This window comes from Schistocerca gregaria, chromosome 6 (assembly GCF_023897955.1).
Source record: "Schistocerca gregaria isolate iqSchGreg1 chromosome 6, iqSchGreg1.2, whole genome shotgun sequence".
Classification (NCBI taxonomy): domain Eukaryota; kingdom Metazoa; phylum Arthropoda; class Insecta; order Orthoptera; family Acrididae; genus Schistocerca; species Schistocerca gregaria.
In genome coordinates this window covers 348,031,848-348,043,857 of record NC_064925.1, presented here as the reverse complement: position 1 = coordinate 348,043,857, position 12,010 = coordinate 348,031,848, and the positions used below count along the sequence as shown (strand labels likewise).

Sequence of the window (12,010 nt, the reverse complement as noted above, 5' to 3'; positions counted from 1 at the left end):
TGAAGCTCAAGTAGTTAACTTTCTGAATTAATAACACATTTAAAAATATGTAATTGGATGTGCATATAGTGATCACAACACTAAGTCATAACTGTTAATTTGAGATTTATTCATTACAATGTGTAGTATGAAGCTGTAGCTATCAGGCTGAGAACTCTAGTAACCTGGCATTTAAATGCATAAGAAAATCTTCTTTACTCTAGACTTGCCTCCTCATTTCTACAGTTTTTCTTTCACCTCACTTTTGTGAAGTTAACGATGAGAAAATTTTCTTAGCAAAGGCTCAAAATTCATCATCACTTTACCATACTATTTATGGCTAACAGTGACACCCAACCTTATGAAGGGTATGATTATTTGTCTATGCACTGAACAAAATAGGTAACTTTCACTGATTGGTATATTTTGAAACATATAGATACCGACAGGCTTGTTTATAATGGCCTTGCATGATTTTTTGTTGTTGTTGTATCACTGGTGCTTACCTGCATGTATCTAAAATGGTAAAAAGGCAGTGCTTTCGCTTGTACTGTGAAACGCTTAATAACTGAAAGTGGCTAAGTTTCAATAATAAGGAAGAAAGAACGATAATATCACTTCCCACTCTTTCGGTGTATGTGCTGTATCTTCAGAAAAATGACAAGGTCTTCAACAGAAAATTGCAACAAGGGTGGCTGTTTTACACAAACTACGTTTCACTCACCATACATGAGAATCTAAGAAAGGATTTCCTGATCCCTTCTGTAGAAACTTTATGCAACACACTTCAAAAGTTTTGGTGAATAATAAATTACAATCAAGCTTACATGTAGTTGTACTGATTCACAAGAAGAGTACAACTGTGATGCAATGAAATATCTCAACATACCGGATGAAAATTCTTACAAATATTTCTTACCTTGTTCCGTTTTATCAGGACCATTTGGATTCTTAGACCCACTAAGTTTTTTGTCTGGGTTCTTTGGTGAACAATTTTTTCGTGGTGGGCGAGCCGTAAGGGCTGGTGGTACCTGCAACAGATTGAGAATGTGGTAAAAGTGATTGATCTCACATTAATCTTACCAAAATAAGAAAAAATTACAGAAAATGTCAAGAAGGAACCAAGTATTCACAACTGAGGAACACCAGTCTAACATACAAAGAATGCTGTGTTGCACTGTATGACCTACTGCATCTATGCAAGAAAAGTGTCCATTCAAAACTGGACAAAAGGGTAGTTTTTACGATACTCCACCATAAACAGTTATATGTGTAAATATGAGCATATGAATACAATTAGAGGTGACATAATACGTGTTTAAAGATTTATTACCTGAGTAAAAGTGGAAATGCTGTAAACATAAAACTGAAGATTTTTACCTCAATAATTGCTGTTATATTACCTATAAGTCCGTGATTAAGATATACTTCCATGTGAAACATACCTTTCTGACAGAGGGACATGTTGTTCTGAATACAGCAGTAGGATGCTCATATCTATTACATTTACCTCAAAGAACGGAAGAGATTCAACAATGTAGATACATGGTGGAGGAGTAGCTCAGATCATGAGTGATTTACATGACTCCCTAGGTTTGCATCCAGTAATGATTGCAAAGGGCCTCCTTTGCAATACTGAAATATGGGTAGTTGCTTACGAGTTCCCCAAAAATAAGACCCTAAATCAAGGACCGAATACAAGCAAGGATGATAGTATTCCATACCCCTTTTTTATTACTGCAAAATTTCAATATAAAATTGTGTTTTTCCTTTCAGATAATCCATTTAAAATTGCTTTGCAGTCACTATTTTAAAATTTTGTTTCTGTATTGTTGATGATGTAGGGCTGCCTCCTGCATATTTCTGCCACCACACTTACATGTATGTTTTGCAGGCAAATTATGGGCCTTGCCTCACCTAGGAGGTTATTTGTAAACGGAAGAAGCAAGGTACTGTGTGCAGTCAAGCCAGCAGCACTCACCACAGTATTTGGGGGCACCAGTCTTGCCACTACATGGCATGCAAGTCGCAGCACAGGGCACTGTAGTTGTAAGAACTAATTTACGTCCACACGGTCACATGCTCATATGATACCACGCATGCCTCCTTCTGAAGGCATGTACTTGAGTTGGTGCTCTGTCCACGGAGAGCTCATTACATACCGAGCTCCGAGCAGCCAACAGCCACCTCAAATCTCTGCTATGGACACCAGCTGCTGCAGCCGCTTTGGTGTCGTGCTGCCCTCGTTCTGAGCCATGTCCGATGCTGCCCTTCCACCAGCCACTCCAAGGGCAATGCCACGCAGTATTTGTTGTGACTGCTCTCGTGCTCATCACCTTGTGGGACTATGTCATTTCCAGTAGACTGCCAATGACCTCTCGGTTTCAGACGATTGTGTTGTCACAGCAGCAGCTGCTGCTGCTAAGCAGGAGACTGCCTACAAGTTACCAGCCTCATGGGACTGTGTCATTGTTAATCTTACTTGTTCCTCAGTACATTACAGTTCTTTAGTTTTGCAGACATTTTTCCATAAGTTGTAAATAGTTTAGTTCTTGTAATGAACAGTTGTGATTGCAAAGTGTATATCTCACTTCAGCGAGTCTCGTTCCTCTAGAAAGGGACAGAACATGTACTGTTATCAATTAGGTGATGACTAGCAGAGATAAATAGAGAGTGTACATATCCTTGTTTTGGACACTGGCAACTTTCGTTAAAGTTTTCTTTTATGGTGTTAGCAGTTTCTGCACTAGTATGTAACAATAACTGTGGACTACTTATTTCTGAATTTACGTTGCCCATGGCAAAGAACTTTGTTTTTTATTTTAAATTCCATGAGTCTGTCGTAAACAATTTTTTCAATTGTTTTTAAAATATAAATAGGAAACTGATTATTTACATTATCCCTTCCATCCTTTTTTATGAAGTGGAACTACCTTAAAAGTTGTCAGTAGATAAGGAAAACTGCCTGCTTGGATTAAGCAGTCACACAGAAGCATCAGTGGTCCGGTTATGTTTAACGAACTCTTCTTTAAGACTGTTCATTAAAAACTAGTCACGCAGAGTCTTTTTTTAAGTCAGTGATTATGACTGCTTTTGCTACTACATGTCCTGTGACAATGGTATGCTTTTGCTACTGCTAATGTACACTGACCTACTAAGTGTATTTACCTTATATTTGTCAGCTTGAGCATTTTTCTCCATTAGAAAGTACACCTTTGCCAGTGTCAGAATAATATCCTTCAAATGTTTCTTTTTCCCCCCCTCTCTGCACTGTACTACTCAGAGAGATATATCACTTGTCTATTCTTATGAATGTTTGCTATTAAATCATTGTATATAAGTAAGGCAATCAAGCTTCAAACTCCAAAAGTTATAAATACTATAAAGCCACCATAATCAGATCGCAACACAGGCATGCAACAATTTACATAATTAAACACAGAAGAGCAATGTGGCTCCTTTTATACATTGTTCATACAATACAGTGAATATTGTAAAGTTCCTGTACTTGGATTTCCAATAATTTTAAAGGCCAATGATAATGTAAAAAGCCAATATGTTTTACTTTGGAATGCCAAAGAAACAAGATCTAACATGACAATGGCACAGACAAATCCTCTATTATGTTTGACTTATCATTATTTATTGTAATTTCACAATTTAAAACAAATGAAAACATGATGCTATTTCTGCACACAGCTGGTACTACACATATTCAGACTGAAGCAGAGATATATCATTCAGAGCTCATCATATATTTGGCAACTTAAACGGGCAACTGTGATTTGCCAACAGTGAATCAAGTGCAACCAATGGTTCTGCAGAGAATTTCTGTTCAAAGAGTGAGGGAAAGAAACAATGATTTAATATCATACTGACAAGATTATCAGAGAGGGATTGGACAAGAATTGGGAAAGAAAATAGTAATATCCTTTTCAAATGACCCACCTCCATGTTTCTTGGTGTCATACATTATTGATACCACACGAGGCAGAATGCCTCTCAAGGTTAGCAATAAACTGTGTACAGGCCTCATAAATCTACGGAGGGCTTGAAGGCACACCTCCTGGTGAACACACAAGCAGCTTAAGGAGGATGCAGCACTGATCTCACCCAGTTTGACAGCAGAGTTCCTCGAGGGCATTAGCAGCCTTATTCATAGTTTTCCTGTACTGTGATTGTTTATAATGACTAGGCTCTGACTAATGGATTTCTAGAACACTTGGACTTTCTGCATTATAGTTAAATAAACACCAGTGTCACTCACTTCTAATTCTTTCTGATTTCTGTCAAAGCACCCAACTGGGGGGGGGAAAAAAAAAAAAAAAAAACCACCACTTACACAGAGTAATGAAATTTTGGAAATACATTTGTGTAGCTAACATATTTAAGCGATTAACATCGCAAGATAATGGGTTAATAGAAGTACACGGTAACCTGTCATGAATATGAAATGCTGGTACATTAATAACCAGCATAACCACCAAAATGTTGACTGCAAGCACGCAACTGTACATGCATTGTGTTGTACAGGTGGTGGATGTCAGTTTGGGGGAACGAGTTCCATGCTTGCTGCACTTGGTTGGTCAATAAAGGGATGGTTAATGCTGTTTGTGGATGATGATGAAGTTGTAAAATGGCTCTTTGTCTTAATTAAATCAATCAATCAATCTCCTTAAAAACTTGCAACCAGTACTGATACTAAGAGTTGATTCCAACTCCCACTTCATTCTTCAAAATAAAGATTCATTGTTTTTGCAGTTATGTTATTACTCATATCATATGTGTTGCATTCGACATATCTAACACATCTTGTAATCAGCATTCTATGGAAGTTAGTCTCTTCATTATAACAAATTCCAACAATTTTAGCATCATTAGATGCTTTTCCTTTTCTTTCTGTTTCCTTGGCTTTTAAGTTTTCTAGAATACTTCAGCTTCTAAATGGTATTATTGACTGCTTATATGTTATAGTTTTATTTCTTAAAATTTCTGTAATTTCTCTTGATCCACATCTTACACCTATTCTATTGTCTGTTTACTTAGACATCCTATCCTGATGTGCACCTGGTAGAAATTTTCTCTCTTCTCTAACACAAAAAATGCTGCTTCCTCCTCCTTTCCCGTGAAGAATGAAAGATTATTTGGGATGACAATATTATGAAAAGGATACACTGCTACTCACCATACAGAGATGTTTTGAATCACAGACAGGCAAACAAAAATATTGCAAAACATATTAGCTTTTGGGCAAGTTGTACTTGTGTGTGTGTGTGTGTGTGTTTTGTCGACTTTACAAGATGACAGTTTGGCCGAAAGTGCACATGTTTAGCAGTGACTCAACATCTCCTATACATTGTGAATAGCAATCTATCCTTTTCATAACACTGTCATTATTACAGCCTGGATTTTCCATTATTAGAGATGACTTGCTTGTATTATCCACCTACAAGTATGGCTTGAAAAATAACTAACACTAAAACAGTGGAAAATCCACAAATGAGATTTACATTAAAAATCCATATCACAATTAAAGTAAGACCTATATTTTCCCCATTCATTCGTATGCCATGACATGAACACATTTCAATCAATCAGCTGTGTGTGTGTGTGTGTGTGTGAGAGAGAGAGAGAGAGAGAGAGAGAGAGAGAGAGAGAGAGAGAGAGAGAGAGAGAGAGAGAGAGAGAGGGGGGGGGGGGGGGGGGGAGGGAGAGAGAGGGGGGGGCAGGTGCTTGATTATGTGAATGTGTGTGCACTTTTCCTTTCTGAAGAAGGCTTTGGTCGAAAGCCCATTCATAACAGTCTGTTCATCATGCCTATCTGCAACTCAATATGGTATTTTCATGGTGAGTAGCAATCCCTCATTTTCATAATATTGTTGATATTCCAACACAGACTTTCCACTGTTTGTTGCACTTCAATCAAAGCCTTACCTTGAAGTTCTAACACTGTTCTTTGAAGTTCAAAGACTTTTAGATTTATGTTTTGAATACAAAATGTGGCATTTCTACCCAGAAATGTAACCTGTTTCTAAAGTGCCTAACATTTCTTCATTTATTTCACTTGTTTGTTTCTAAATATAGAAAATATTCTTTCAGCAGATTATTGATATTTTACACACTCATTTTCCACTCACAGCTTTTTTGCATTTCTAACAGATGCTATTACTCTTGTTTTCCTTGCACTTTGCAATCTGACATGTTTTGCTATTTTGATTTGTCCAGTTCTATAGATGTTTTTTAGTTCTACAGGCTTATCCTGCTCTTTGTTGTTTCTCCTTCATGAGTTAATTTACCAGCAGAAGAATTAACACTTTCCTCTTCAATTTAGTTGATTGTAAATGATCCATACATTTTCTGTTGTCACGACAAGGATATTGCTAAAGATAATCATCATTCATCTTCTACATGCAACCTTAGTTGAATATTCCCAAATCATTTGACCTATGATGTCCACAACAAACTTCGTGGTATTATGGATGGTAAAAGTTTCTGTTTCTTCTTCACTCACTGCTACAACAGAATGTAGTGTGCTGAGAATAATCTCATTCTTATTTTTCCTTGCTTTGTACACTGTCAGGAGCACTCTGGTTTATGAGTGTTTTTCAAGATAGTGGTGGAATGAAAGTAGGAATTATTGTTCTTCAAGCAGTAGAGGATTTCTTGGCAAGTGTTGATCACTGTTCCCACTAATGACACTTTCTTCTGCTGTAGCTTCTTGGCATGCTGAAGGGATGGGAATAAGTTGCCCGTTGTCATGTTCTTTCATTGGTTTTGAAACGCCTTCATGACGTGAAGAATGACATACTCTCCCAATGACTGGTGACCTGATTGGCTTAACTCTGTTACCAACATATGCCAAGGCCTTGATATTGTACTTGGATGCTACATATGCAGTTATCCAGAACTCCTGTCTGTATTTATCAGATCAGTTTGGCATAAACTGGACAAACCTGCAACTGTTATGCATGGAAATATCTACTTATCAACTCCAATATTTTCACCTGGTTGGTAACATCAGAAGCAGTTTTGAATACATTGTTCCATGATTCAGAAGGAAAGTGAACTTGTCAGTAGGGATGCAATGAGCTTGGGATGACTCCTCATCAAATCAGAATAGTATCATATGTTCATGTAATCAGTATTCCGCCATTTTATCTCTTATAAAATTAGGCTCCAAAGAACATGACCAATGATCAGTATCTGATAAGTCATGTACCAAAGAGTTAGCAGTGCTATTTGTATTCTACCTACTGTCCAATGGGAAGACAGTGGTGTCCAAATATTTTAGCTCATTTCTAAAAGTGAACATTGGCCACACAATACACTGACAACACCACAAAACCTAACCCAATCAATTAGTTTTCTGCTGATTGTCATAATAAAGTAATTAATGAATACCATATTATTTTGAAGTCTACAATTACAACTGTTCATCCTTTTTATGAAGATGTATTTCTTTTTCTTACAATACTTCTGACACGAGCTACCTAGAGCAAAGTTGCTGTATTGTTGGTGAACTATTGAGTAATTTACTGTAGTTTTGCACGCCCTGCATCTCCTTTGTGTTGTTTCTTTGCCAGTCTCTGTCGACTAATGGGATACAACACTACTACTAAACTGTAGTACAAGATATCGAGAGTGTGAACTATAATTTTATTTAGGAATTGTGTAATTTGCCAACAGGAAAAGGAGAAGCACTGAAGAATAAAGTGAGCTTATCTTTTTGTTTATTTATGCTGAGGTTAAAAATGCCTAATAGGGTTCTATGTGCAATGTATAGAACAATATAAGCACCAATTACTGGTGTTTGATTTGATAATAAAATTTTACTGTTAAAACTGATTTACTTCCAAATAGAACAAAGATTTACTTGTCATTAAGAAACCATGGTTAGGATTGATTTTTTGAAATGATGCATACAGTGGTGTAGGGCTGGGTACCAGGTTTCACACTGTGCAGCCATACACCCTCGTTGACCCTTGTTCATGAAAATGTGATGAATACAATTTCTTGTGAGACACTAAACTATTAAAAATAACATCAGTTAACCCAGTAGTTTGGTAGCATAATGGCTATGGCGATAAGCTTGTAAGCTAACGGTCACATTTCAGTACTTACATAATTTTTTAATTTTATTTTTTTCAATCCTTATCAAAATGATTGTGGTCTTTCCCTTTGTTCCTTAATTTTATCCTTGAAAGCCTCATTTCAATAACTGTTTTTTCTCATTATTTTGCACATGTTAAATGAAGTGAATTTGTATTAAAATTTGATTGCATTAAGGCAGCATTTATATTTTAAATGTTTGTATTACAATAACTGTTCAAGAAAATGTACACACTGCTTTGGGGGCAATGATTCAAAACGTGTCTTAATCAGGGAACAATGACTATCGTTTGGTATGAAATTGTGGAAAACTTGCAAGTGACTAGCATTTCGCTGCCGTTGTCTGATCAAGACCTTAATATGGGATATGCCGTCTATGATTTGTTACCCAGATATGCCCAAGCAACGCGGTCCACATTATCAGATACTGAAGCAACAGCCAACATTCTGATCAGCTGTGAAGAATACGAGGTATGATTGGAAAGTTTTAAGAATGGATCCCTTACTGGTTTGGCGGGCAGGTACACGGAGGGTGAGGAGTGAGTCATTGCTTTGTCCTTGAACACCCTCTGACAGGAAACTGCGTTTCCTTTATTCGCTTCATTGTGGCAGCTGGTTACGTACGGGTCTGTCAGGGTTTGTTGCCAGATTCTCTCTGCGGGGAAAATGCACATAAAAAAATGGAAATTTTGTTTTAAAACCGGAAATTTAGCTTCTGAGACTTACAAACTATTAAAAACAGATTTGGAGATAACTGTATGAACCAGTCAAATGTTTTTGTCTGGTTCAAGATTTAAAAATGGCTGTGAATCATCTGAAGATGAACCACAGTCCAGCTGTCCTTCCACCTCAAAAATGAATGAAAATGTTGCGAAAGTTCATGACTTAGTGCGCTCTGATCGTTCAATTACAAGTAGGGAGATGGCTGATGAACTTAATTTAAGTTTCTATGCAGTTCAGGCAATTTTAACTGAAGATCTGAACATGCATCGAGTGTCCGCAAAATTCATTCCAAATGTGTTGTCAAGTCACCAGAGACAATACCGACTTGAAGTGTGCCAAGAACTGATTAATCAGACTAAAAATGACCCAGATTTGTTAAATAGAGTAATTACAGGTGACAAATCATGGGTATATGGATATGATCCTGAAACCAAAGTTCAGTCTTCGCAGTGGAAGACTCCAGGTTCACCACGACCAAAAAAAGCACGGCAGAATCAGTAGAAGGTGAAGACAATGTTCGTGATTTTTTTCAATTCTACCAGTATTCTGCATCAAGAATTTACCCCTGGAGGACAGACAATTAATCAGGAATACTACAAATGTGTCCTTGAGCATTTGCCCGAACACGTGCCGAAGAAAAGGCCTGCATTGTGGAACTACAGGAGTTGGGTGCTAAACCGTGACAATGCTCTGGCTCATCGTGCCTTCTCCATCGTTGAATTTTTGTTCAAATTCAAAATGCCGCCATATTCCCCTGATTTGGCCCCTATGGGCTTCTACCTTTTCCTAAACTGAAATTTTAACAGAAAGGGAACCAATTTGACTCTATTGAAGACATTCAAGCAAATATGGAGAGTGTCCTTAACACACTTCAGGAAAAAAAATTCCGGGAACGTTTTCGAAAATGGGAACACTGTTGGAGTCGGTGTGTTCAGTCAGAAGGGGACTATTTTGAAGGAGATGCACCACAGTAGCATGTAAGTACCATCATTGTACAATTACAAGCCCATTCTTAAAACTTTCCACCTCTTATAAGCAACAGACTTCAAGACAGCACAAGCTAAATAAGATATGACTATTTTAGCAGCTCTGTTACACTCAAAGAAGATGGAGAAAATCAAATACCTGGACAACATTTTGAAATTCACATGTTTATTTCCTAACTGATAATATGTTGTCTGTGTTAGCTAAATGCGTGGAAGTTTATCGTCAAGTTACTAGGATATTTGGAGTACATCAGCAGTTTATGTATTTAACTGCAGAAGGTATCTTGAAAAACAACTCCAGTTATTATAGTTATTTACCAAGAAAATTTGGATTAAAGTCTAAATGATGAACTGCTCAAAACCAATATGGCTGCTGCTTCTTGGGGGGAAAAAGATCAGCTTACTGAACTTTTAATGTAAAATTCATTAGATTTGTGTTTCACAAATTTAGAAATAGACTTGCATGTTATCTTGTCTTTGATAATCACCAACTGCAGTGAAACATATTTTTTTTAAGATCAAGTAACACCATGGGACAAGACTGTCTTTCACCTCATCTTAACGAACATAGAATGTGATTTGCTTAAAGACATTGAGTTGTTTTGTTCTCTCTAAATTTGTCCAAATTAAATTACAAAAAGCTTTTGGAAAATGCTGTTTTGTTTTTTATCATAAAGTTTGAGGTCTAAAGCAAACCAAGGGACTATTCTTAGGATTTGCTACAGTTCCCACACTGGCATAATACAGCACTGCAAACGTTCAACCAACAAGATAACTTTAGTACTAAAAGTATCTCTGGGGCAAAGATGCCAATAACTGTCTCCAATTCTACCAACGATATTGTCCAAGTTCTGTTTTTTTTTTTTTTTTTTTTTTTTAAATTTTGTTCCAAGTCTTTGATTCTGTGTTTTTTTTAATGATATGCAGCACCGGTGCATCAAAAAGTAGTCGGAAGGCAACGGTGATGGAAGTATCCACTTGGTGGTAGGCATATGTAGTGGGTCCTCCTCTCCCCTTCAAAACGTTCAAAAAAGCCCTTCTTCCAGGAGATCGTGTGTTAGCAACCTTCCATTCCGCCTCTAGCAATCTTCTTCACTGTTGTGCCAGTTGACTTCCAAGAGTGACATAATAACTGAGACATCCACTGATGGTAACTCCTCCCCCATCTCACTACTTTCATCATCTGTTGACTGTGGCAGATAATCACCATCTGCATCCAATAAGTCACTTTCTGATTCAGTATCCAAGTTCTCCACAATGTGCGAAATCTCTTTATCAGTGAGACCATGCGGCGACATTACAAACTGAAAATGCCTGGTAAAAAACTATCCAATTGATGGGGCAAGTAACAGCAGTAACACATGAAATATTACTGAAAAGTACCATTACAATGACAAGGGTGGAAATGCTTTCAACACTACCCCTATCATCATTTGAGCCAGTAACTGCTGACCAAAGCAAAAGCAATGCAAGTACGTCCATAATTATGAAAATAGCAATATTCTAAAAAGGAGTTAAGCCATGGTTCAACTGGACCCTCCAACTGTTCTAGGTGTACTTAATGAAATTACCATGAAATCATGAAAATTCAGCAAATTGTAACACACTGTTGCCAAAAGTAGAAGGAAATGTCATGAAGTTTGTTGGGAAAAAGTTAAAAACAGAATTCATTATAGTACAAATAAAACTTGAAATGTGTCTTTTTAACCCCTTTTGCTGTTCCAGTGTTAACCATCCTCACTGGCGAAAACTGAGGGCTCTACTAAAATGACAACTCTGTGACATCTCTAATGTATATGAGTGCAATTACAGTTCATTTGTGTTAAGAATTAAGCAATGCTTAGTGTTGGTCATGGACCCAACTTTCCAGATCTGGCATCATTTCACTAGGACTCTTGATGTGCTACTTCTGGACAGGAAGTTCAAATACATGGCTCAAGCTATGTGCCTTTTGTTTTTGTTAGAAGCTTCCGATACATGCAGATACAAAAATGTCCAGAAATTACTGTATTTTTGTGTGCTGCAGAAAGATTATAAATGCAGAAAAGATGAAGATTTTAAATACTCTACTGTGAACTTTTGAATACACACAAATTACCAACAGTTACCACGTACAAAACTGGCTTTATGTCTAGTAGGACACAACCAGATTTTGTATTGTAGGAAGGTGAAATTGTTAGAAGGTATTGGGAAGATTTGAAAATCATGACATA

General features: G+C 37.1%; 1 protein-coding gene across 2 annotated transcripts in view; it reads right to left on the bottom strand.

Moving 5' to 3' along the window:
- LOC126279117 (protein piccolo) overlaps positions 1-12,010 on the bottom strand; it is a 593,503-nt gene that overhangs the window by 460,641 nt on the left and 120,852 nt on the right. For both annotated transcript variants that reach the window (XM_049979596.1, XM_049979597.1), the window contains exon 9: positions 899-1,010. In XM_049979596.1, the coding sequence (XP_049835553.1) occupies positions 899-1,010 (112 nt within the window). The remainder of the gene's footprint in view (positions 1-898; positions 1,011-12,010) is intronic.